The 27656-nt window shown below is 40.5% G+C and overlaps 2 protein-coding genes across 2 annotated transcripts; both read left to right on the forward strand.

Annotated features, from left to right (window-relative positions):
* Nucleotides 1-12099: 12099 nt before the first annotated feature.
* Nucleotides 12100-13326, forward strand: LOC115678536 (RING-H2 finger protein ATL70). Its single transcript, XM_030601926.2, has one exon. The coding sequence runs from the start codon at nucleotides 12596-12598 to the stop codon at nucleotides 13109-13111; it is 516 nt and encodes a 171-aa protein (XP_030457786.1). The 5' UTR covers nucleotides 12100-12595; the 3' UTR covers nucleotides 13112-13326.
* Nucleotides 13327-20818: 7492 nt separating this feature from the next.
* Nucleotides 20819-23688, forward strand: LOC115678638 (uncharacterized). Its single transcript, XM_030602031.2, has 5 exons — nucleotides 20819-20938; nucleotides 21055-21176; nucleotides 21479-21580; nucleotides 21791-21951; nucleotides 23229-23688. Exons 2-5 carry the CDS (start codon nucleotides 21086-21088, stop codon nucleotides 23334-23336), a joined length of 462 nt encoding a protein of 153 aa, XP_030457891.2. The 5' UTR covers nucleotides 20819-20938; nucleotides 21055-21085; the 3' UTR covers nucleotides 23337-23688.
* Nucleotides 23689-27656: the final 3968 nt, after the last annotated feature.

Below are 27656 nucleotides of genomic sequence, written 5' to 3' on the forward strand. Positions count from 1 at the left end.
AGAGATGTGAAGAGGGAGAGAAGAGACGTCATCGTTTTTGGATAAATAAATTGTCCAAAACGACATTGTTTTGTAGACGTAGACGGTTTTACATGACCTAGTTGCCACGTAGGAGAGAGAAATGATTAAAATAAGCCACGTTGGGATTTTCTATTAGTCTAAATGGATGAATTTAACGGAGGGATTCGATTACACCAATTTTTTAAGTTTTAAGACTTGATTACACTTTTTGTAAATTGTAGAACTCAATTGTATTTTTGTGAGAAGTTTTAGGATTTCCATTGAGCACATCTTCTTTCTTTTTTTATCTTTCACTTTATCTTCCATCATATAAAGCCATGTCTCCACCACCTTTGTCGAAGGCTAACCTCCTCGTCAACCATACCAAGCAACTCCGTAATGTAAAAAACAAGATGTCATTTGCTACCCTAGGCTTTTCGACACATATCACTTCTACCCTACTCTCTGTACTACTTTTATAAGTTTCGGCAAATTTTTCGGTTTGATTTTACAAACCAAGCTTGCTTAAACTTCGTGAAACACATGTAAAACCTTCCATATACACATTAGTGAATTAAACATGTTTTGTCATCGTCATAATACATTAGCGGGTCAACTAATTTATCTTCTGATTAGGAGGATTCCTACAATATTGTAATATTTTAGGAGACCACTAAAAGTTTAGGCCGTTAGATGAATGTTTGATTTATTATTTAAATATTCTAACACTCCCCCTTAAGGTGGAAATATTTCATTAGGGAGACAAATAGGGGCCTGGAAAGATTTGGATTCAGGAACTCATGTTCTGATATCATGTAAGATTTGTGAGACTACTACTAATTATTCAAAAAACTTAAACCGTTAGATAAGATGTGATTTATTGTTTTAATATTCTAATAAATATTTAAACCGTCAATATTTTCATGGTTCTATTAAGATCTACCAAGCACAACAAATCTTCTTGGATCACGTGATGTGCAACCTTGACTTAGTTTGTGCTTAATATATTCCCAGATCTTACGACAAAGAAACCTAACAAACCCCTAGCAAAGGTAATCACATGGTAAAGAAAGACCAAGAAATGGATAAAAAGTATAGCACCAAGTGTTCCAAACTCATCGCCAACCACATCACGACGGACATACCTATGTCGCCATTTGCTACCAGCAGCCATGCACGAGCTATAATAACGTGCACGTAACCTTGGAAAAAACACACTTATAACGAGTTTGATCAAAGTAGTAGGTACCCTTTTATCGTCACTTGATGATGTCTTGCCTTTTTTCACTTTCTCTTTGGATTTTGTCACGATAACGACGAATAGCAGAATATCGACGCGTCATTTTGCATCCTCGATTTTGAAAACCTACAATTAGCGTTTCGTTTTTGCCATTCCATTTCGAGTTGCATTTAACGTTCGGTCTTGCCTATGGATTTGCCATTTTGCTTCAAACTTTACCCTTCCCACATTTTCAAAAACTTTTTCTATCGAAAACCCACTTACTGTTGACACCAAAATAAGAATCGGCATAGACGCTGAGTCGGCTTTAATGCCGAATCTGGTGTATAATGGAAATCAGCCATCTTCCGAAATACGTTTGGATAAAATTCGGAAACATGCTGAGAAGCAAGCGTGAATGACATCATATCCCAAATTCGGTGATTGGTGAAGATCGGTATATTTACCGAAACATGGAAAGTCATAGTTCGGGAGTTAAAAAAAAAAGCGTTGGAGCCATTATGCCTCGGGACGTTGACTCTTTCCCGAAATTCGGGAAGTTTATACTTCGGGAATATACCGAAATTACAAAAAATCGGTAAAGATGAATCACGGCCCAGCCACGTAAATCATGATAGCAGGAAGTTATGAGCAAAAAGCGGAGATAGTGAGCACGAGCAAATTGTGGGGAGTTACTTGTCCAAATTTGAAATCGTCCCAGCGGTTGAGATCAAGTTTTGGCGGACAATGAATTTGGAAAAACGTGGTTAGATAAGGCAGTTATTGGAAGCGCCAAGATTCAAAGTTTGAAAACATAGAAGTAACCGACAAGCAGTTACAGGATATGAGGAGATACAAATACTCAGAAGAAAGAAAGAGAAAGGGACATCAAGAACAATGCAAAAACACTCAAGCTTATCTGCACTTAGTTTCCTATGTACCTTTACTTCCTGCATTTACAGCTTCCTGCAACTTTAGTTAACTTTCAAGTCCTTTACAGCTTTCATAGGAGTATTGTAACGTAGCTTGGAACCTTGTTGATTTCATATCCATTTTCAATCCATTCGATTTCAATCCGTTCCATACAATCCTGTGCTACACTCTGTTTTTCGCCACGACTCTCTTAGAAATCAAGCCACAGAACCTATCTTAATAAAAACCGAAAATCAAAGTTTCGGTGAAAGGTATTCCTCGTCGTAAAACGAGCGAACATCTTTTTGGCACGCCTAGTGGGACTCGCGTGGTAAGATTTGGAGAAATAGTGAGAACTAGGCAATCTGAAGGAATACCGATGGGTAACGTCAACAATCCAGATGATGGAGCACACTTTGAGCTCTCCGCAGCTAATCAAGTAGAGGAGAATGCCGACATTCCTCGGCAATTAACTGAAGAACAAGCCCGCATGTTGGCACCAGATAACACCTTGGTAGCCACGATGAAAAGGATGTTTGAAGAACAGCAGAACAAGCTTACCAACCATATGGTGCGACATGTGACAGATGTGATAAAGCTCATGGTGATGAATGCTATAAATGAGGTAATATCGCGTCCCAGTTCATCTTCTCAAGTTCTACCCTTTTATGCAAATCCTCTTGGCACAACATCATTTCTACCAACATCGGGACCTCTTCATGTTGGATATAACGGTAATGGGGGATCAAATTCGCAACCTCCTGTCAGAATTGTACTAAGGCCAGAGAATCCTACCCCTATAAACCTTATGAATGGTGTGAATGCTTACAATTTCCCTCAAAATGCCCCAAATGATGTTAATTTGGTTAATCCCATGGTCACAAATGCACCACCAGTGCTGAACGTACCTCCGCCAGTAAATATGCCTAATGTTGACCATATCAAACCACCTGTGCCTCAACTGTATCCTCATGTGATAGAAAACCCTCTTTATAGGCCACCACTACCCGTTAATTTCAACATGGAACAGCAGGGGGTGAATAAACCTCAGCAATTTGATCCTAAGGGTCAAGATCCTTGGTTAGGCCAGCAAAATTTAAGACCATGAAACCCAGATAGAGTTGCAGAACTGGTAATGCAACAATTGGGAGCAGAGAGAGGAATGCCAAGGCCAGTATATAGGAAGCCACATCCCGATTGGGTTGACAACATACCATATCCAAGGGGTTTCAAGATGCCAGATTTTGCTGTATTTACAGGAGAGGAGGATAAGTCAACTGTGGAGCATGTGGATCGATTATTGGCATAATGTGGAGAGGCTGGGACTAATGAGTATTTAAGGTTAAGGTTGCTCCCATTGTCTTTGTCAAAAACAGCATTCACATGGTATACAAATTTGCCTGCGAATTCTATTCAAACATGGGCCGAGATGGAAAGACATTTTCATTCTCAATTTTACCGAACGGTATCAGAGGTAACGGTAGCCGATTTGGCCATGATGTATCAATATAGTACTGAGACAGTAGATCAATTTATTGCACATTTCAAGAAATCCAGAAACCGATGTTTAACATCACTCACTGAAAAGGAGTTCACGGATTTGACTTTTAACGGCTTGAGGTTTAACCTTAAAGAAAGATTTGAAGGACAAGCCTTTGACGATTTCTTTCAGTTAAACGCTCGGGTTTCCAAGTACGAACACTTGTTGAAGGAGAAAGATAAGAAGCCGAATAAGGACAATCGGCAGATAGTGGCATTTGCTGAAAGTACCGAACTTGGTGGTATAGCCAAAGAGGAGAATGAAATAGCCGTAGCAACTATGATGCTTGAAAACCGTATGTGTGCCCAACACTTAAGCCGGCCAGGGTGAGAGATGTATCCAAGTTCAAGGCTAAGGAGACAAATAACTACTCCTTTGATATCTACAAGTTAGATGAAATATTTGACCGGCTGTTGAAAGATGGAATGATCAAGTTATCTGAAGGACAAATAATCCCGTCAAAGGAGGAAATAACAGATAAGAGATATTGCAAATGGCATCATTCTACAACTCATGATACGGTGAATTGCATTGTGTTTAGGAAGACTATCCAAGAGGCAATTCGCCAAGGCAAGATTAAATTTGCCGAAGACAAAGGCAAGGCCCCAATGGAAGTAGACACAAACCCTTTCCCGAACATGATCAGCATGGTTAATATACGAGAAACGACGGGTGATGACAACAAACAACTTTGCACCCGTTGTCACCAAGAGCTGACTCGTCAAGATCGGGGGATTCCCAGGTTCCAATACATGAGAGGAACGAGGGGAAGATACAGATCGGGATCGTTTGTCCGCAGGATAGGTAGTCCATAGGTAAGATCTGAGATTGTAGCTACCGAAAACTTTTCGGTACAAGCAAGAGAGGAGGAAGTTCAACCAAGACAGACAGCACAAGTACTTGAAAGAAAAGATGTTGGTCATAGGTATGAGAGGAAGGAATACCACCCTGATTCATCTCAACTAGCTCTTCCAATTCGGGAATTGGTTACGCAAGTTCATGAAGAAAAAGAAACATTACCAAAGCCTGCAAAGAAAAAGAGTTTATGACAGCGATATAAGGAAGGTGACCCCAAAAGTTGGATTGCTTGGAGAACCTAACGGGAAGTTTGACTATGCGGTCTATTACGAAGATACGGATGATTATCCACCTCCATCATTGCCAGTTGAGCCGACTGGCTGGGGAGATGAGTTTGATGATCCACCACCATCAATTTCTCAGGAAATCCACAAAAGAAAAATATTTAAGGTGTCGTATAATCCTCCCGAAGGAAAATGGTCAACAGTTAAATCGCCGGGACAGGCATCTTACAAAACCATCAAGAGGCGTTTCCAGCGGATGAAAAACAGACAAAGGAATTTCGAGAGTGCCCGAGCTAAAGGTACAGCAAGGCAAAATTTACCTTTCACGTCTGTCAGTAGGAAAGGTAATTGGGTCTGGAAAAGAAACCCTGATGAAAAAGATTGAATTAAATCAGAACCAGGTGATTCGGGAAGTAGCTCTCACGTTGAAATGAAAAGGGAGAAGGGAGTTTCACAGGTTCCCCAGACAATTAATTTTGGGCAGATCACCGTAGCTCTCAACCCAAAACATCAGAGAAAGGTGAAGCAAAAGAACTTGGGTCCTAAATCGTCACAAAAAGATGGCAAAAGTTACCGAACTGGTTACTCCAAGATATCAAAGGAATATGGTTCTCCAATACGGATAAACATGGTCCATGCTAAACTTCCAGCGGAGTATGGAACTAATTTGGTTGTGGAAGAAGACATCGAACACATTTCAGAAAAGGAGATAGCCATGGCAGAATTTCAGTTCCCCGACAAAGAAGCCATTAAGTTTGATAAAGTACCTTCTGAAAAGGCAAAGCATTTGAGATCCTTGGTTATTTCAGGCAGGGTCAATGGTAGGTCTGTCGGTAAAATCTTTGTAGATGTTGGGGCTACTTTAAACCTCATATCTTACAAGTACTTCAAGAAATTGGGGAAAGATGACGACGACATTATCCCATCCAATGTTCAGTTGTCTGATTTGCTTGGGGAAGTTATCGAAGTCAAGGGGGCAATAGTACTTGATTTAACTATAGGGTCCAAGTCGTCCAAAACGACTTTCTTTGTAATAGAGTCTGATGGTTCATATAATCTGTTGCTCGGAAGAGATTGGATACACTCTAATCAGTGTGTACCTTCAACTTTGCATCAAGTCTTGGCATTTTGGAATGGCAAGAAAGTAGAATATGTTGAGGCAGATTGGGGATATGCTTCAATCGGGTGGACTGGCATTTGTCAAGAATATCGGGATTGTTCACATGAAGGTTATGCTGTCGAATCACCAAGGACAGATCCACAGTCCTTTGCTTATTGCCGCTTCGGGGATATGAAAGCTGAATGGATCCCCAAGTCAAGCTTGGCATTAGAAGAATTACATACTCTATATGGAAAACGAGTCTGTATTGCAAGAAGTTTGTGAAAGTTACTTCACACACTTGGCAGAAATGGCGCAGCAAAATGTTGAAGCCTCAGATTGTATAGATGAATGGGAAGAGTTATTAATCAAAGAGGACAGAACAATGGAGGCTCAAGATCCATTATTAGAGGCTGATATAGGAGAGCCTGGTTGTTTCCGTCCAGTGTATGTGAGTACGTTTTTGCAAGGGGGCATGAAAGAAAAGTTGGTTAACCTGATCAAAGGGTACAAAGATTGCTTTGCATGGGATTATCATGAAATGTCTGGTTTGTCAAGAGATATTGTAGAACATCGCCTTCCAATCAAGAAAGGATTTCGTCCGCATAAGTAGTTAGCGAGAAGATTTGCTCCAGATGTAGTTGATAAAGTCAAAGAGGAAATAGAAAGGCAGCTGAAAGCAAAATTTATTGAAACAGCCAGGTATGTAGAGTGGCTTTCAAATATTGTCCCTGTGAAAAAGAAAAATGGAAAGCTGAGAGTTTGTATTGATTTTCGGGATCTAAATAATGCCACTCCAAAGGATGAATACCAAATGTCCATGGCAGATATGTTAGTAGACTCAGCGTCGGGAAATGAGATGTTATCCTTGATGGATGGTCATTCGGGTTATAACCAGATTTTTATTGCTAAGAAAGACATCCCGAAGACAACATTTAGATGTCCTGGTGCGATCAGGACTTTTCAGTGGGTAGTTATGCCTTTCGAATTGAAGAATGCAGGAGCTACATACCAGCGGGCAATGAACTTTATTTTTCATGATATAATCAGTAAATTCTTAGAAGTTTATATTGACGACTTGATGGTGAAATCAGCCCAAGAAGATCATCTGGATTATCTCGAGCAGGCATTTATTAGGATGAGGAAGTACAAATTGAAGATGAATCCAACCAAGTGTGCCTTTGGAGTACGAGCAGGAAATTTCCTGGGATTTTTTGTCAATCAGAGAGGAATTGAAATTGACAAGAACAAAACAAAGGCTATCATGGAGCTTTCCCATCCTACGTCAAAGAAACAATTGTAGATGGTGATTGGAAAAATAAACTTTCTTAGAAGATTCATTGCCAATTTGTCTGATAAAATGGAGCCGATGACACAGCTTATGCGTCTTAAAAATCAGGACGAATTTATATGGGGAGAGAAACAACAAAAGGCGCTTGATTTGATCAAAGCCTATCTAATGAATCCTCCTGTATTAATGCCGCCGAAAGCAGGCAAACCACTGAAATTGTACTTATCGGCTACCAATATAACTATCAGGAGTATGTTGGCACAAGAGAATGAGAATGAAAAAGAACAAGCGGTATATTATTTGAGCAAGGCATTAACTGATGTTGAAAAAAGATATACCGCAATTGAAAAATTATGTCTATCTTTATACTTTACTTGTATGAAGTTAAGACATTATTTGTTGCCAACTACAGTGCATGTGATCGGTAAGACTGATATAATAAAATATATACTATCCCGACCTGTTATAAAAGGGTGTATAGTCAAATGGGCATTTATCTTGTCTGAGTTTGATTTGATATATATGCCAATCAAAGCAGTAAAAGGCCAAGCCATTGTTGATTTTCTTACCGAATACCCATGTTTACAAATGGAAGAAAATGAGCAAAGCCTCAGTCAAGTGCTACCATGGACTATGTATTTTGATGGATCACGTGCTAAGAGTATGGCTGGAGCTGGATTGATAATAATTTCTCCCGATTGGGAACTTACAAGGTGCGTCTCTAAGTTAGATTTTGAATGTTCAAATAATCAAGCTGAATATGAAGCACTGATTATTGGCTTGGGAATATTGATTGAGTTGAAAGCACGGTTTATCAAAGTATTTGGTGATTCATAATTGGTGGTGAAACAATTAAAGGGAGAATACCAATGCTCGAATGAAAATTTGATTGGTTATTACTATCTGGCCAAGAAGCAATTAGAGCAATTCAGAGAGTACGACATAGTCCATGTTAAAAAAGATACAAATTTCGAGGCTAACGAGTTGGCTCAAGTAGCTTCTGGGTACCGAATATCAAAAGAGTTGGTAGACATCACAACTACTATAACACTTTCGGCACCTTCTACTGAACAAAGAAAGATACCGATAGCAGTTAGCAAGGTAGTTCGAGAAAAGGATTGGAGACAAACTATCATCGAATATTTGAAGAATCCAGATTCAAGAGATCGAAAGCTGAGGAGACAAGCCCAGAAATATGTCATATTAGGATAAGAAACAGGGGAAGCAACACTGGACTGATAGGTCTTGAGAGTTCCTGGATTGATTAGAAGATATACAAGTTAGTGCTAATATACACATTGGTAGCCTCCAGAAATAAAGTATGAGAGTTACCTTTCGGAGTGCGCGGCTTTATCATAGCTCGAAGTATGGGCTCTGGAGATTGAATCAATGCTGGAGGACCCTCTGTAGATGACTCTGAGGATCGAATAATTACTCTCCTTCTTCTTTTTTTTGCTAAATTGAATAATTTACCACGTTTTGTTGGTACTTTCTCTGAAGCAGTTGAATATGAAGCTTTCCTTTTCTTGCTCACTGTAAGAGTAAGAAGTCAGATGGAAGGTTGGGTGCCAAACAAAACATTTATATATATATATATATATATATATATATATATATATATATATATAGATATCGAAAGGCAGAATTAAGTTACCTTTAGAGGGCTCTGTTGGCTTAGTTGAAGGCATATTTGCAGCTTCGATTGTTTTTGATACTGTAAGAGGAACAGCATCTCTTATCTTCAAAAGAATCTGATCCAGAGGATCTGAAAACACAGTCTTTCGATAACCATTCCACCAGAAATCGAACTCAGCTGAAGAACGATCGGGGCATCCAGTGAATTTGGTAACACGAGACAATCGGTAAATACCCCGTACTAGTGTGGTCAGCTCACCAAAAGGTTGATCATCTTTCAGTTTGCAGGATATTTTATCGAAAGAAGCAAAGAAGAAAGTATAAAGGGCTAGAACAGGAATCCCTTGAATCAACCCAAGTTGTCTGGCACAGTACTGGGCAGAATAAATTTCAAAGCCAGCAACGAACCTACCTTTTGTTGAAAATCTCACAGGGAGATCAACAGAGGTCAGGACAGTCTGCCAGAAGTCACTTCTGTTCTTCTGGAAGGAAGGAAGGTAGGACTTGAATTGGGGAACAAAGAAAGGAGAGAAGGAATATGAATTCTCTTCAATAGAATAAATCTGAGAAATAAAGTATCAAAAATAAGAAGATGGCTCTTTGGAAACAGGGACCAATTTTCTGCTCAAGGCTTGGCAGACTGGTTGGTCAGGAATGGAAACCGAAAGGGGTTGGAGAACTTGATCCTTGGAAAACCAAGCAGCGAAATAGAAAGCTGCCCATGCTTGAAGAAGCCAAAGAGGACCACCAAAAACTCCACTAACTTCGTCTGAAGCAATGGAGGAGGAAGCATGGGCTAAACCCCGATATAACAGGGCCAACATTGTTTTGCCTAGGGCAAGTGAGGTCCCTGAAGCTAAAGCAGAGGCAACAGCAACAAAATCGTTTGAGACCCTAACTATAGAGCGGCAGAAAAGGAATTTACAAAGCCAGTACAAAAGAAAAGCAGTGTGCTCCTCGTCGGTAACTGTACTTTCCTTCTTAAAGTATTTTCTTAATGAATGCCCCATAGGCCATTTCAGAATCAGACAATTTACCAAGCAGCGAACGAGAATCGGGAGACAGAGTAGATTGGTCTGTACCTAGAGGAGAAAGCCCAGTAAGGCAATATACGTCAAGCAAAGTTACCGACATAGGAGAAAAAGGGAAAAAGAAGCAGTTAGTGGAAGTTGACCAAAAATAGGATAATGCGCCGATCAGTTCGTGATTCAAATGGTAATCGAAGCAGCTAAGACGCAGAGCATTATGAATCAAAAGGGTATCCCAAAGAGAACCCTTAGAAGGAAGGAGTCGAAGGTACCATTGGTAGAAATCAGGCTCAAAGTCAGAAAAAGCCCTAAGGCGAGGGAGACGAGAATGCCACTAATACGCCAAGATAGAGGATTCGTGGACTGGAAGTACCTCAAATTGGTGACGTGGGAAGTGGCTTGACAGGCATTTTGGAACAGAGAAGTGATTGTGAACTGCTGGGCCAAGGATGTAAGAATCTTCGTAGTTGTTCTCCACAGAGAGCAGATGAAATTCTTCATTAAAATCCTCGGAATCTCGGAACAGATGGTACCGATCAAGGGCATCTGATGCGGAAAAGGAAAGAGTTTGATCCTTGAAAGCTTTGGAAGCCATTAGGTTTAGACGAATGTTGGGAGAGATTGCAGAAAGTCGAGAAGTTGAGGATGCAGAGGAACGAGGAAAGGAACGATTTTTAGAAGAAGTGTTTTGAAGACGAAAGGACAAGCGCGCGAAGCGAGGTGACGAAACGACAGTAAGAGTAAAAAGTAAGTACCCTTTTTTCTGACATTTAAAAGAATTAAAAGTTCTTTTAATCCTTTTAAAAGGGGGCATCTGTTGATACCAAAATAAGAATCGGCATAGACGCTGAGTCGGCTTTAATGCCGAATCTAGTGTATAATGAAAATCAGCCATCTTCCGAAATACGTTTGGATAAAATTAGGAACATGCTGGGAAGCAAGCGTGAATGACATCATATCCCGAATTCGGTGATTGGTGAAGATCGGTATATTTACCGAAACATGGAAAGTCATAGTTCGGGAGTTAAAAAAAAAAAAGCGTTGGAGCCATTATGCCTCGGAACGTTAACTCTTTCCCGAAATTCGGGAAGTCTATACTTCGGGAATATACCGAAATTACAGAAAATCGGTAAAGATGAATCACGGCCCAGCCACGTAAATCATGATAGCAGGAAGTTATGAGCAAAAAGCGGAGATAGTGAGCACGAGCAGATTGTGGGGAGTTACTTGTCCAAATTTGAAATCGTCCCAGCTGTTGAGATCAAGTTTTAGCGGACAATGAATTTGAAAAAACGTGGTTAGATAAGGCAGTTATTAGAAGCGCCAAGATTCAAAGTTTGAAAACATAGAAGTAACCGGCAAGCAGTTACAGGATATGAGGAGATACAAATACTCATAAGAAAGAAAGAGGAAGGGACATCAAGAACAATGCAAAAACACTCAAGCTTATCTGCACTTAGTTTCCTATGTACCTTTACTTCCTGCATTTACAGCTTCCTGCAACTTTAGTCAACTTTCAAGTCCTTTACAGCTTTCATAGGAGTATTGTAACGTAGGTTGGAACCTTGTTGATTTCAGATCCATTTTCAATCCATTCGATTTCAATCCGTTCCATATAATCCTGTGCTACATTCTGTTTTTCGCCACAACTCTCTTAGAAATCAAGCCACAGAACCTATCTTAATAAAAATCGAAAATCAAAGTTTCGGTGAAAGGTATTCCTCGTCGTAAAACGAGCGAACACTTACCCTAAACCCGAACCCACCCAACCCCCCCTGCTCAGGCCCCTCTCCTCCTTGGATGCGTTTGCGACCCGCTGCCACCGCCCTCAGTAAAGCCACCACCCCTTGCTGAGAGCTGGGGTCCCTTCACCTTGTTCGTGTCAAGAAACCTATATCTGGTAGAGCAAAGATAAGTAGTTAAAACCATGGCTTGTCGCTTGTCGAGTTCATGTGCCGCAGCATTGAGCTCAACATAGATTGGTCGAGCTCCAGTGCAACATTGAGCTAGACCGCAGTGCGACCAAGATCTGGTTGAGCTTCATCACGGTGTCGTCCAGCTCGACCCTTCATTGAACCGGGCCGTGGTAAAGAAGACAGAGAGAGAGAGAGATGCGGAGAATAGAGCTCACCTAGGGTCCGCTTCGGCACGGCGTCTCTGCGGGGGGAGATTGGCATTCTTTAGCCTATGGATATTATCTGGAGATGCAAATCGCATATTTTTCTAAAATTGGGTATCCAAATTGACATATTCAGGGACGAAAGCCGGTGACAGAGTTTGAAATTTTCCCCCCCGTGACTATAATAATCATAGAATCATTCACGTCACTCTAACTTTTCTGACGTATCCCCCACTTCGTGCAATAGAATAGGCTTGGCAAACCGCAGGCGAGAGAGAGAAAAAAGAAAGGATTACAAACAACGCGTTGTCTTCTGTATTTAGGCCAAACCGTTGACGTAGCCAAAAAAAAAAAACTAAGGAGGAAAACCTACTAATGTTTCATTTTGTATTCGCAAGTACTTCTTTCGAAGCAATTAGACTTTCTAACATTTTTGTATTCCTACGCATTGCCCAAATGCATCTTCCCTTCATTAAAGCACTCTCTCTCTCTCTCTCTCTCTCTCTCTCTCAATCCAATCTCCATCACTACGTGTTGCTACCGTTGACTTTTGAATCCTTGATCCCCCATGTAAAGCCCTTACTTTCTGCCGTGACCATGGCTGACACACACACACCTCTAACCGATCTCACCACCATCTTGACCATTGGATTACAGGCTGCTTGAGGAGATGAACACGACCGCCACGGACTCAGGCGGGTTCCTCGGCGGCAACAACATCGGGGGCCTCGGCTACGGCATTGGGGTCTCCATCGGGATCCTCTTCCTCATCACCACCATAACCCTAGCCTCCTACTTCTGCGCACGGAACCTCCAGACGTCGGCCGCCTCCGGGAGGATGCGGCACCAGCAGCGGCCGCCCCCGCCTGATCCGGAGCAAGTTGTCGTCGTGGAGGTGGGCCTCGACGAGGCCACCATCACGGGCTACCCGAAGCTGCTCTATTCGGAGGCGAAGCTCGAGAGGATGGGCTCCACCGCAAGCTGCTGCTCAGTCTGCCTGGGGGATTACAAGGGCACCGACATGCTCCGGGTGTTGCCCGACTGCGGCCACTTGTTTCACCAAATGTGCATCGACCCGTGGCTGCGGCTGCACCCTACGTGCCCGGTGTGTAGGACGTCGCCTCTGCCGACTCCGCTCCCGACTCCGCTTGCAGAGGTGGTTCCACTCGCGAGTAGGAGAGATTGAATCATATATAGATCCTCATCAAGAAGGGTATAGGATTCTGAATTGGACATGTTGGTTCCACTGTAAATGAGCTCATGTTCTTCTCTTCTTCTATATATAGGGATATTTATTCTTGTTTTTTTTCCCAGCTAATACTGCAGTTTTCCTTGTATGATTAGCCTCATATTCTTTTTGGATCTCCAGAGCTTCTTCTATATAGATAGCATTTTCTTCAAGTCTTCCTTTTTTTTCAAGTTCATACTGCACACATCTCCTTGTATCAGATTCAAAATTTCTTGGTGTATATGGATGTAGATGCAGCACCAAGTTCCCATAGCCTAAAGAGTAATTTGTTCAGAAACTCTCTCACGGATTATATAAAGAAGGCATCTCATTTGACAAAGATCTTTTGGGGACAGAAGATTAACAGAGAGATTCTTGAACATGATTCGAAACCAAACATAATTGATATAAACCATTGCATAAAGCACCAGATCCAACAACTGTACAATTCAAAGATAACTGAACTGTACTATCACCGAAAGCAAATGACAAACCAGATTCGTCCAACACTTGAATAGAAATCAAATTTCTTGTAAAAGAAGGAACATAAAAGGTGTTTTCCAAAACAAGTTCAAAACCAGACTCTTAAGTCAACCTAACAACACCTATTTAACTCGTCAGCAACTTCTCAATTATTCACTACTTTAAGCTTGGTCAGACTGAATTGGTTTCCATATGCTTCTGAACCCCTGCAATGAGATTGCACCATGGACAGACTCGCCGCCATGAATTCGCCAAGAATCACAAGACGCGTCGGCTAAAGTGGACACAAAACAAACTCTTATGATTTAAAGCAGTCTTTATTCAGTATCTTTTCTTTTTTCAAAAGAAACACTTGACAACTTTCTTTATGGCAGCTTTGGGACCTTCCATACCACAACTGTGATCATTACCACACCTGTTGAAGTCATCAAGGTTGTAAGGTCTGGTCATGGTGGTGATGCAACCGGGCAGCAAAATTATGAGATTGTTGCCCAATAGACCATGCCATATAGTCATCAACCAAATGGTGCGGCCAAAGGTGGGATCACACTCTTATTGATATGGTGAGGAGCATGGTGAGCATGTATAACCTACCCAATCATCATTGGGATGAAGCTTATGACTGCCATATATGCCCTAGACAAAGTCCCTAGCAAATCTGTACCTAAAACAACTCGCGAAATCTGGACCGAAAGAAAACCTTCTCCCAACTTATTTTCTTGTTGGGGCTTGTCTGCTGAGGTAAACATCTGAAAACCATATGAGAAAAGGCTGATCCTAGAACTACTCCTTGCTTCTTTATAGGGTATCTTGAAAGGTCAAAAGTTTGCAGGTTTTATTGTCCTACTCCTAGTAGTAAGAACGTTGATTTTTTGCATTTGGAGTTTGATGTTGCTGAAGCTTGGACATCTATTGAAACTTCCAAACCAAATCAAGTTGTTTCTATTCCTCCGATTGTTCCTTCTGAAACAGTTACTACGGTGCCTATCACAAAGACAATGAATAGCTGGGAACAGCCGATCTTCCTACTCCAATTGATGATGCTTGACAGGATTCTGCTACAGAAATGTAGTGAGAAAATCTTCGCTTAAGAGGGCAATAACTCGATCTAATATAAAATCAACGCATATTAAGGCCGATTTAGGTCATGGAATATAAAAAGATTTATTCAACATGCTATAAATTAAAAATAGCCCTATATCAATTTCGAAGTTAAGCACATAGAACTATCTAATGTCATAACAAAATCTTCAGCTAATAGACATTGCGACGAAAGCACTATGCACGAATTCTCATCAAGATTAAGTATCAATTGGATTCTAAATCTATATAAGAGTGGCTCTGATGCCCCATATTGAAATTTAACGACTGTGGATTCATATATAGATTCAGAGTACCTAGAAATTGTGTTGCAAATTTATACTTGATTGAGCCCTGCTTGGTGGTATTATCAATTGAACCGATCAACCTGAAAATGAGTGCACAAATTCCAAGGCTAGGTCTTCCTCTCCCTTCCCTTCTTTAAATGGTTTAAATGGATAGATCATAAGTGTTTCAACCCTTAGGATAGGAGATGGGACCATAGCTTATTTATAGCGTTTATTGTAACCATCCCATCCATCATATGCTCATATTAAAATACCGGTCTATATTGACCGTCCAACCACATTATTACCATAACCAGTATGTGTTAAAGCCCAATATAATATGATCACTCCATAACTGTATTTGGGCACTTTGACCCATATAATTTATAATTTGTATAGCAGCTTATTGTTTACAAATTAAAATATTATGCGATTAGCAACACGCATTGATAAGAATTTCTAACATTCGTTACACTATATTACTTGTAATGGCAATTTTAGTCGTAAACGACACTACTAGTTCTACATTTCACTTTTAGGTATCCCCATCCAAGCCTATCTTGCTAATTTGAAGTAGCGTGAAAATTTTCTACCAATACACCGGCTCATGTATCGGTAACATGGGATCAAAATTTTCTACCAATACATCGGCTCATGTATCGATAACGTGGGATCCGACATGTCCAATCTAGCTCTGATACCACCTAAAATAGCCCCCATTGGAAAGCGTCACCGGTAAAATTGTGTCTCATGTATGCTTGCATGGCTTTAAAACATGCGCTAATTTAGGGCAGCGAGACTTCATCTATCACTATAACAATTCCATAGATGTGACCAACACGATTTGATTGAGTTTGAGACTAAGGATGTGTCAAATTGATATATTGGGGGACGGTAGATTACCGTCTCATCACCCTTTCTTGTTCTTCATGGAAACATGCTGGAAGCACATGTCAGCATCCTTCACTTAGACTAGCAGAAACATGGACATTGACTAGTGATTTGATCCAGATTTCAAGGTACAGCTCATAAATCTTCAGCTAATGTGCTTATGGTAACATTTATATTTCTAGAAACAATTTCTGTTCAAAAATAATTTTTTCTATTTCTATTCCATAGACAAGTTTCTGAGCAAAAGAATCTATTTGATAACTACACAAATTTTCTATTCCTGAAATAAAAAAAGAACAGAAATGCGTTTGGTACAATCCTAAAAGTTTCTATTCCCAATTTTTTTCATTTAATTATAAAAATGTCAGTGAAGACTAAACAATTCATATTTGGATAAAACTAGACTATAAATAGAATCAAAATATATTATGATATAGAATTGGATGATCTTAATACGATTATAAAGAAAATTAATCCTTATAGACAAAGTAAATACCAGGTGGTGATCGAGGAAATTAGGGTTTAGGGTTTAGAATTTATGGTTTAGGTTTTTAGGGTTTTGTGTTTAGGGTTTGGGGTTTGGGGTTTGGGGTTTAGGGGTTTAGGGGTTTGGGTTTTGGAGTTCGGGGTTTGAGGTTTGGGTTTGGATTTTGGGGTTTTGGGTATTAGGTTTTAGGGTTTTGGGTTTTGGGTTTTAGGGTTTTGGAATTTAATGGTATATGAAATTGTTTCTCTAAACTGATATTGTTTCTCTTTTTGTTCCTGGAAACAGAAAAGTAGATTTTTTTACTTCTTATTTCTGTTCCAAATCTATTCACTGGCTACTTTTCTATTTCGAGAAATAGAAAAATTAACTTATATACACAAACGAATTTTTGTTCTTTTTCTATTCCGGGGAGCAAAAGAACAGAAAAAATAGAGAAATAGAAACGTTACCAAACGCACCCTTAGCTAGTGTCCACACATACATTTCTCGGGAAGTAAAGTCAATTAAGGATTTGTTTATTTCGCGAAAAATAAATTATTTAAAATTTATTTATTTGAAAATGATCACTTGTATCACTTACAGAAATGAATGAAAGAAAAATGCTTTCGCCATCCACGAATGTGTTTAGACATAAATTGTTGTTGATGATGAAAACTTTTTATATTAACTAATTATTTCAAGCGATACAGACGATCGATTTTAAAAAATATTTTTTAAATTATTCATTTTTTATAAAATAAATGGAGTCTAAGCAAGTCAACTTTCAACGTAATCTATTCCCAACCATCTACCGAGTAGCAAAGAATAAGTCCATGACTTATTGTGTAGTATCAATTTTTTATGTTGGTCAACCCCAATTACGTTGCTATGCATGGAGGTGGCTCACCTATCTTTGAATCTTCCTAGAAATGTATATCAAGTCTTAAGCATTTAAGTTCAAGCAACACTAAACTAAAACAATAATGAGCACCTAATTAACCCTAGTAATTCATTTTTTTTTTCCTGTCCAATTTCCTCGTGATGCCTTTTTAGAGTGTTAAGATATGAAATATAGTTCGCATTATCTTTTAAAAGTTTAGTATTTCTGAATAAATAACATTGCACTCAACTTTATCCTTGGATTCAAAGCCCCATGCCTAAAATTCGACACCTAACCTTTTTGACATGGCTCGGGCTTCCCGCTCAAGGCTTCATCGTAATAGCGCGAGCAGTTTAAACTTTTAATACAGACTTGGTCTTATATACTTCGGTATTGCTTAGGACAAATTTTTGTTCTTTACAATGGCTTACTGCTTTGTCGTAAGTTCCGTCTCAAGTTTGTGTTAAAACAAATCAAATCTAGCTTCAGAGGTCTCGAGATCTTTTCCCCGTTTCTCCTTTTAACTCGTTCATAGGCGACACCTATCTATGCGTCTCCCATGTTTGTACTTGGGATGCTTGTCGTCCGGTAAAATGATGAACGGAGGTGCGTGGAAAGATAGGTTTGGAATGGTAGATTGGGCGGGAAAATCGAATAGCAAGAAAAGGAAGGAGGAACTGAAGAGATAAGAGAAAAGAGACCGAAACGCCAAACTCGATAATTAGTATTCATGCATCATCGAAGCTCATAAAACAATTGTTTGTGAGTCCGATATTAACGGGACCTAAGTAAGAGTTCACTTAGGGAAATAAGTCTAAAACAAGTGAAATCAAACGAAGATAGGTATCTAAATCCTAGATCAAATCAAAACATCCCATATAAATCCAACATTGTGTTTGCAAGACTCTCATTTAGGGGTGTGCAAAACGGACCGCCCGGACCGGGAACCGCTCAGACCGGACCGGACCGGCTGATTTGGTCCAGTTCTTGGGAGTGTCAGTTCGGTTTTCAATTCTTAAAAGTGGAACCGGTGTCTGAGCGGTCCGATTCCCGTTTCCAAGGAGGAACCAGATCGGACCAACTACAAATATATATATATTTTTTTTATTTCTTCAAAAAAATTCAAAAAAATTAGTATAATATAAACTAAATCCACGTACAACGCTTCCCCTTATCGTCGCACCACAATGGGGAAAATTACCAAAAAAGTCATAAACCTTTTGCAGTTGTACCAATTCAGTCATAAACCTTTTTTTTTTTGCCAATTCAGTCCTAAACCTTTTGCAAACCAGCCAATTCAGTCCTTTTGGCTGGTCGGCGCTAACGTGGCCGCCGGCCGGCGTCCACGTGGCAATATTTTAATATTTTTTTATTATTATTTTTGAATTTTTTTCTTTTGTTTTTCTTTTCCTTCTCCCCCCTGGCTTGTCCGGCCAGGGGAGGCTCGCCAGCAAGGCCCGGCTCCGGCGAGGCGAGCCGGGCCCTCGCGCCGGGCGAGGCGAGCTCGCCATGGCATGGCGAGCTCCGCCCTCGCCCGGATCCGGCGAGGCGGAGCTCGCCATGGCAGGCGAGCTCCGCTCGCCGGAGTTGGGCGAGCTTGCCCGGCTCCGGCGAGGCGGACCTCGCCCTGCCATGGCGGCGGAGCTCGCCATGACGGGGCGAGCTCCGCCTCGCCGGAGCCGGGCAAGCTCCGCCTCGCCCAGATCTGGCGAGGCGGAGCTCGCCTAGCCATGGCGAGCTCCACCTTGCGTGAGCCGAGCGAGCTCGCCCGGCGGCGAGGGCCCGGCTCGCCTCGCCGGAGCCGGGCGAGCTCGCCCAGCGGCGGCGAGGGTCCAGCTCGCCTCGCCGGAGCTGGGCCCTCGCCGGCGAGCCTCCCCCCTGGCCGGACAGGCCAGGGGGGAGAAGGAAAAGAAAAAAAAAGAAAAAAAATTCGAAAATAATAATAATAAATATTAAAATATTGCCACGTGAACGCCGGCCGGCACCACTTCAGCCGGCCGGTGGCCACATCAACGCCAGCCGGCCAAAAGGACTAAATTGGCTGGTTTGCAAAAGATTTAGGACTGAATTGGCCAAAAAAAGAGGTTTAGGACTGAATTGGCACAGCTGCAAAAGGTTTAGGACTTTTTTGGTAATTTTCCCCACCACAATGGCTCTTTACTCATCATCGCTTCCGTCAATATATTAAGATTTGTCACTCTCTCTTGTTGTGGTAAAAAAAAAATAAAAAAGTGACTAGTTGCCGATCCTAAGACCAACCGGTCTAGTCTCCGGTTCTCAAAATTGGGAACTGGATCGGACTGGACCGGGAACCGATCACCCCTACTCTCATCCTTCATCAATCTCCTCCTTGTCGGTGAGAACTCGACTCTGGCAAGATTCTTGCACAGTCTCGACGACGGCCTAACGTAATTATTGCTACAAAAATTAAAGAAATATCCACACACAATAGTCTCAAGACATTCCACGATAGGTGAAATTAATAGTCATCGAATATGATTAGACCATAAAATTTTATGGCAAGAAACATAAAAGTAGGGACAAGTATTGTCCAGGTGGGTGGTTCCCACCTTGGACTCGGGAACCGCTTACTAAAGACTGGTTCTAAAGAATTGAAATCGGAAAACGCCCGTCGGTTCCATAGATCCATCCGGGAACCGGACCGCACGATCCCACTAAGTTTCACGCGATGCCCAGCCACGACGTTCCTAAACTCGATGACACAAGTCCGACAACACTGGCATTTGCTGCCTTCCTCCTCCCGACAGTGCAGAGAGGAATTTCAAGCGAAAATAAAGCAACAAACAAAAAACTTCCATCTCATACCAAATCATGCCGTGACACAAAGTTTCTCTCCAGCGAGCAGTTGTGGTTATTTACCAATCCATTAAAGCAACTCATATGACAACTAAATTTTTAGTAGCTAATGAAAATAAATTTTCAAAAAGTACTAGAATAAGAGTGGAAGTCATGATATGAGAATACCTCGTTGTCCATCAAAATACCAGCAGCATCATTAGATGGCAAAGTCTAGAGAGAGCCATCAGATACAGAATTATTGGAGTGTCAGTAAAGCTATTCCAAACAGATACAAAACCAGATATTAAGAGTCCATGAGTCAATGGGAGTTGATCTTGAGAGTTGAGGCAATGAGTCGAAAGACGGAGACGAAGAGATCAAGGTGAGAGTGAGACACTAAGATGAGAGAGATTAGAGTTTGAGATGAGAGTGAGACAGTAAGAGTTTGAGACGAGACGAGCGAGTTTCAGATTACGACTTTTAGAATTTTTCTTTTTTTAAAATTAAATATATGTTACTGGTCCGGTCCAGACCCGGACCAGTTCCACATGTGGAATCAAGAACCGGACCGGTATCCACTGATTCCCTTAGGAAGCATCGATTCTGCAGGTCCAGTCCGATTTTGGGCGGTTCCCGGTTCTCGGTTCCTTTGCACACCCATACATAAAAGCGCAGGGATGACATTGCAAATACAGGGAAATCGGAGGAGTCATTTGCAATATAGGTTTGCGAAATTCAAAAAAATAAAGTCAAGCCAAAAACAAAAAGAAAAATTCCCGAAGTCAGAGGTGCCGCAACACGAACCGACGACTTCCATCCGATCCTGTTCCTCGATAAGAACGAAGAGCCTCGTTCGATCCCCGACGGCAGCTGCTCAAAACCCAATCCCAAAATCGCAGGTTGGAGGAAGAATCTCTCTGCGATCCGATTTTCCATGCATTGGTTTGAATTGGTTTCTGGGCTCTCTGCAAAATCTGAAATTTCTGCGATTTCGTTGATTATTTTGCCTTGACAGGCCGGAGAAGCGAAGTGGGTGGTGCGTGAGGATGGTGAAGTCGAAGCTGATCGTGTTGGCGCTCTGCGCGGTCGCGTCCCTGGCTCGGGCCGCCGCCACCACCACCGAAGTCAGCTACTGCGGTCAGTTTTTCCCCCTGTCGCCGTGGCTTTTCGAATCGAATGATGGGGTCTCGGGAGAATTTGATGATGTTCTGCGATGATGGCGTGATCGTAGTTTCGTAGGATGTGAACGAGGGATTTGAAATTTCGGTGCTTGATTTGTTGCGTAAATGATTTTTAAGATAGATGGTAGTTTGTGGTGGCTTAGATGTTGGTGTTGAAAGTGATGAAGTATACATGTTTGCTCAATAGGGTTGATTTTGTTTTTCTTTTTTACCCCCTTATTCCCCCTTTTGGTTATGGGTTTGTTGTGTGTGATGCAGATAAGAAGACTGAATATGATGTGAAGGTGACGGGGGTTGAGATTTCGCCTTATCCGGTTGCGAGAGGCAAGACAGCTACTTTCAGCATCTCTGCATCGACGGGTAGTTTCTTGTTTCCATTTTCACTTTCCTTTGTCGATGGTGTCGTTACCTCTTGTTTAGAGCGAAATAAGGCACAGTCAAATTAAGAAATTTGATTCTGACCCAAAAATAAAGAAAGAAGTTAGGAAATTTGATGCTTTGTCAAGATATGTGTTGGGCAACATGCACGTGTGCTCTGCGTTACCATTGCTTTTGGGGTTGTCTTTGCAGGTTTGGCAATCTCTGGAGGGAAACTGGTTATTGATGTTTCATACTTTGGGTGGCACATTCACAGTGAGACCCATGACCTTTGCTCTGAGACATCTTGCCCCGTAACGACAGGGGAATTTGTGGTTGCTCATTCTCAAGTCCTGCCAGGATACACACCACCAGTAAGTTTATACTTTGATGATTCATTTTTACAAGATTTAAATCCCAGAAACTTGTTTTGCGCTCTTTACTACTGTTTTGCAATATAATGCAGAAGAGGAACGTGATTGCAAATCTTACTTTGACGTGCAATAACTTAAGATCTCAATCCTGCTTCCTTGATATGTCTATTCAATGTTACATTGTCTTGTTTTTGTTAAAGTGTTGCCTGGTTACCTGACATAAAGAGGTGGTAATGAGATTTGGAAGTTCTCAGTTGTGCGACATTGCTACCACCATTTACAGGGTCTCCTTGCTTAGTTTTATACTGCCTTTTTTTTTTTACCCAATTTATGCTTCCGTTAAGGCACCTTATTTTCGTCCACTGAAACTCTGTTTTTTTTTTTAAAAAAAAATTTCTGACTCCTTACGAGTGTTACTCCATGTTTAGAATATTCTTGTAGAAATCTTTGATTGCAAGAATTCTCTCTGTGGTAAGGAAACAAAATCCTGTAGCTACTCCAGCTGCTCATCTCCAGAACTTTCTAATCTGCAGCCTGTGGTGGTTTAATTCTTGCCAAGATTTTTAAAATGGCTTTCTTCTGTTTAAAGCACCATAGTCAATGTTGGACCTAGATTTATCCAGAGCAGTGTTGCCATTTGATCGGACAGTTTGACGCATTCATTTTTTCCTTTCTTCTCATATCTAGATAGTATTCTTCGACTTTTATTTGGTCAGTTTGATAATACTTTTGGGTCCGCGTGCAAGTGAATCTTGGCAAAAATATTCACTGAAATTGTTGGATGCTTTCTCTTGTAATTTAATTCTCGAAGTATGGTGATGTTGTCCTAAGTATCAATATAGCTGGTGTAACTTATTCTATGCCCCTGACTCATAATTTAATGATCTCACAAATAGGATAAAATTTAATAAATGCATAGATCATCGCAGTTTTGGTGCTGCGATGTTGGGTTTTGTCTCTGCAATCTAGTAGAATGTCATATCAACCGCTCCAAACCATGAAATGACTTGAACATCATATGAATGCTAAGTTGATATTGTACTATTCCTTTTAAGGTTCTCTTCTTCTTCTTCTTCTTCTTCTTCTCTTTGTTTTTTTTTTTTTTCCAACCTCGTTTCTTGCTTTTTGTCCTTGCTGGCTTTGTCCTGGGGGTGTGATCTGTTTGTGCAAATTCTTGTTAGTGCTCCCTTCTAGCATGACTTCCTTCTGGTTCTAGATATTCCTGGAATATTGTGTCGTGGATTTCACCTAATATGGTAATCATGTTTGGCATGCAGGGTTCATATTCCCTGAAGATGAAGATGTATGATGGGGACAAGCGAGAGCTCACATGCATTGGCTTTGATTTCGACATTGGATTGGCCTCATCTGTAGCGGACAGTTAAGGATCGTTGTGGGCCATGAAGTGTGCATCTCATCTGTGCTGGTCGGTCAAAGATGAGACCCTTATATTGTGAGTGGATACTTCTATCTTCTCTAGTGATGATATTGTGTAAGTATTTACTTGGCCTGTGGGAATACAATACGCTATATTACGTGTATAGAGTACAATAAGTTGGCATTGTGATCGTCGAGGGTTTGAAACCCTGTCCGGATTGCAGTCAGGCTTTTACTGACTGTCTCTCATGTTATTCCCGTCATTGTTGTGTAAATGTTCTATTCAAAGCACTAATAGTTCTACGACACGAATAGCTATTCGATTGCGATAACTTTATGGGACGAGTGGGTTCGATAGTACTAATGGGTTTTTTTTCCCATCAACAACCTTATATAAATCACTGGAATATCGATCCCCGTGTGCTTGGATTGATGGCGTAGACCGCCAGAGCATTGTATTGTGCCATTGAACTGATGTCTGACTCCGAAAGGTCATTAGGGTGCTTCAAAGTTGGATCTCGAGGGTTACAAGATACTGCTGTGGAAGTGTCACGACCCACAGAAATGGATCGCTCACTTTTACCAATTTAGTCTTGATGTTTTAATTGTGTCAATTTTTTTAATTGTGCTAATTGAATCCTAAATATTTTTCACGTTTTGTCAATTGAGTCAATCCGGTCAATTTTGGCTTCAAGTATCATGTCAAGTTGAACTCAAATTCGCCAATACTCAGCTCAATAGGTCCGTGAGTCTAATCGAACTTTTAATATTTTTTTATAAAAACAATTAACAGTTATAGAAACAGACACATAAGTTTCTACTGTCATGTTACACCAACCGTATTCGCACAGTGAATGTTTTTTTTCTGCTGATTACATGAGATACATAAGTAGCGGAACTATCTATAACTTTGTGGATCTTTGCTACTATGCTATTTGTGTAGCAATGGCCCATGGTTCATTGCAGATCTTTAGCTGCTGGTTCTGCTGCTACTAATAGTAGTAAAACTTCCAACATTGATGGGGTAGGTCTCTTCAGTTCCAGATCCATGTGAGGGTTTCGGATCGATGGACTGTGATTGATCCATGAACGTGCGGGCGGACGTCGAGGATACTAAGTCCTAGATCTTGTATGTTCTAGAATACGACTGGGGGTGGACAATATTGTAAATGTACACTCCTGTAACCGTTAGATCGAGGAGAGATCTACAGATACAGTTGAACATGTACTTGTATATAAGGGGTCTCCTCTCTTCATTTGTATCTCATTCACAAGTGAAATAGCGAAAAAGGCTCACTTTGGAAGAGATTCTTAAGGCCGCACGGTAAGAGATTCTTTGGTTGCTTTGGAACGTGGCCTGTTCTGATGGCTTCAACAAAATGTGTATCAAACATAGAGATTGTTCTAGCTTATAGTGGATGAATTTAGGAGTTCTTTCGGCTCAAGATCATCGAGCCCCGAAACCCAAGTTTGATCAAGCTTATGATCGATCCACAAGGCCTCTTGATTCAAGAGCACGGACTATAGACACTGGTCAATGCTCCGAGGTGGAGACGGTATAGACATGAACTTTTTGTCAACATATATCTGATCATAAGCCTGTCGACCCTATATGCAGGCCCAACAAGTTTTTAGACCCAATTTCTAACTGGACTAATCCATTGATCCGTTATTAGTGGCCACAGCAGAGGTAATTGCAACTATTGTGGTTCAGACTCTCTTGCTATTGTGCCATCAACTTCCTCCCAATTATCTGTCGATCCAAATCAACATAATCTGTTTGAGATTGACAATAATTAATCTTGTTTAATGGTTGATTCTTATAACTGTTCCTCTATAACATGCCAGTCAATCTTAATGTTTTATTTATTGACAATCGTCTAAATTCGGGTAGAAGGATGGTAGAAGTTTTAAAACTATTGTCCGAAGCAAAATTTAATTATATAAATTATTAATGATTATTTAAGTGCCCAAACCATTTGAATTGATCTAGTGAAATATATTTAATGATGTATCTTATCAAATCACAAAAGACATATTTAATATTAAAATCGAACACATCAAATGTTTTGATCAACTTAAACATAGCTAATGTGTGATTCAGTGTTGTAATGTGATTAGATAAATTAAAATGCTAAAGCCCTATTAATGGATGCCCCAACACTTGTTAACCCCATTTTATAAGGAAATTTTTTGCATTTTTTAATGCACTGATTACATAGAATATGGGAAAGGTTATACTTTGAAGATATCAAGCTTTCCTTAGTAAGATATTTAAGACAATCATTAACAAAATCCAAATCCAAATTGGATGTTCAATTTCAAGGGTTCTAATTGCGCAATTCAAATTCTTTTGAGTTCAAGAGTACTTCATAGTTTGATTAAAATTAAGCACATAATCAATGTTCTTGTTATAGTTTCAAGCATATACTGAACTTGGGATGACCACTTTCGATGTGAATTTCTTTTTTGTCGGAAAAAAATTATATTCATTGCTTAAAAGGATATATGAGAAATACAAAAACTTTTATAGCAAAGAAAATCGAAGCGAAGCGAAGCAAAGCCCAAAATACTACAGAACAAAGCCAAATTAAGAAAAAAAAATGAGGATCAACATAACACCGGCAGTATTTAGCATACACTCAATCCCATAGGAACGGATCCGTCAAGCAAAATAATCGGCGGCTGATCACTGAATCTTGTATCATCATTGATAATGAGCACATATCGGAAATTCCTTCTCCAATAATTATGATGTTACCAGTTGGCGGTGCTCGCCTAAGTTCGGCTTCCCCTACACTATCGTCGTACGGAGACAACTAAAACAAGTTGAATAAACATAAATCTAACTTTTGGAAGAGCAAATCTTCGTAGTTCAGCGAGACGTCAGACCTCTTACTATTACCATTGAAACAGGAGGCAGAGGATCTATCCACAAATAGAGCACAGGGTACCGAATCCCTTATTTCAAATTGATCTGCAATGTTTACTTATGTTTTTTCCCTTTTTACGATTTTATCATTTATAATTTCAATTAGTTAGAATCAAAGTAGCCAATACCATATCTTTAAAAATTGAATGTATGTGTAAAATCCCGACTACAAAAATCGAAATTGAACATGTAGACTAACTATAAATTATCACAAATAAACCGCAAATATATCCTTAGATCTTCAAAATTACTAAGATGATTCTTGTTCAACAAGCGCAAAACCTAACTCCGTAAAAAATACACATACCAAAATTACATATACCACATTTCAGAAAATTAGGCAAAACAATAAAAAAAAGAGTTTCAGTAGGCACTCTGATATCTCGAACTATAAAACTTAGAATTCTCAAATTTGTAAAAGTGTTAAGTGGGTCAGCCTCACTACTGAGTGAGCGTATCATCAACTGAATAAGTATAATTCAACACGTCGACCAACGAATCTCAATAATCATCGCTATCACTGAAAGATAGGACGTGGAACTATTGACCCACGCTCTCTGCTGTTTTAGGCATATATATGGCATCAGGTCTAACATTTTGTACATCAGGATGTACCACCTCCTGAACTTAATGTCGTCGCGCGAAACTATAGTTCTAATTCTAATTCTGCACCGCCTGAATGACGGCTCGCGTCGCCCTGACGAGGTCAGGGAATGAGGAGCCACCCCTTGATCATAAGCTAGAGCTGTGGACTTGTCGCATGCCGCGGTTTATTAAGGTTTATTATAAGACAAACCGCGGGGTCACACATATGGGCCGTTGATCAAATCCATTGAAGAGTTTCTGCTAAAATGGAGAGAGTAGTTGCTGTGAAGGATCCAACAATGCTATAACAGATGGAAGGAGTGAACCTGGGTTGTACCGATACCGAGCTTTCAAGAGTCGAAAGGCCCGGGTTAACCGCAAGAAATCGTGGCGAGTACTTCTAAGTTAAGAAATTCGAAATCAGGAGCCAGCAATGACCATCCTCCTGCCTATCATGCCCTTTCTTTATACAACCAAAGCTTTTCGAGTTCGGGTCCATGGTCCACATAAAATGTCATTCCCAGCCATTCATTGCAGCCCATGTGAAGAAGCCATGGCAACCAATTCATGACTTTGTGCTCCTGGGGACCATATAATGGAGTAGCCTGGGCACATCATGACTGTAGTCAGTCACTCCTTTCAACACGCGGACCATATCTCATTCAAATGAAAGATTCAACAGAGATTTCTCTGTCTGCTATCAAATGTTCCCAGGCCCCTGTTGAACTAATCAATAAAGGAACTTTCAATTTCAAGAGAACTAGATTTTCTAACCAAACGTGTAATCAGTGCCTTGAATTGCTTAACAAAT

This window comes from Syzygium oleosum, unplaced genomic scaffold, assembly GCF_021117445.2.
Source record: "Syzygium oleosum isolate NSW1041296 unplaced genomic scaffold, Sole_v2.1 Sole_v2.10, whole genome shotgun sequence".
Lineage (NCBI taxonomy): Eukaryota > Viridiplantae > Streptophyta > Magnoliopsida > Myrtales > Myrtaceae > Syzygium > Syzygium oleosum.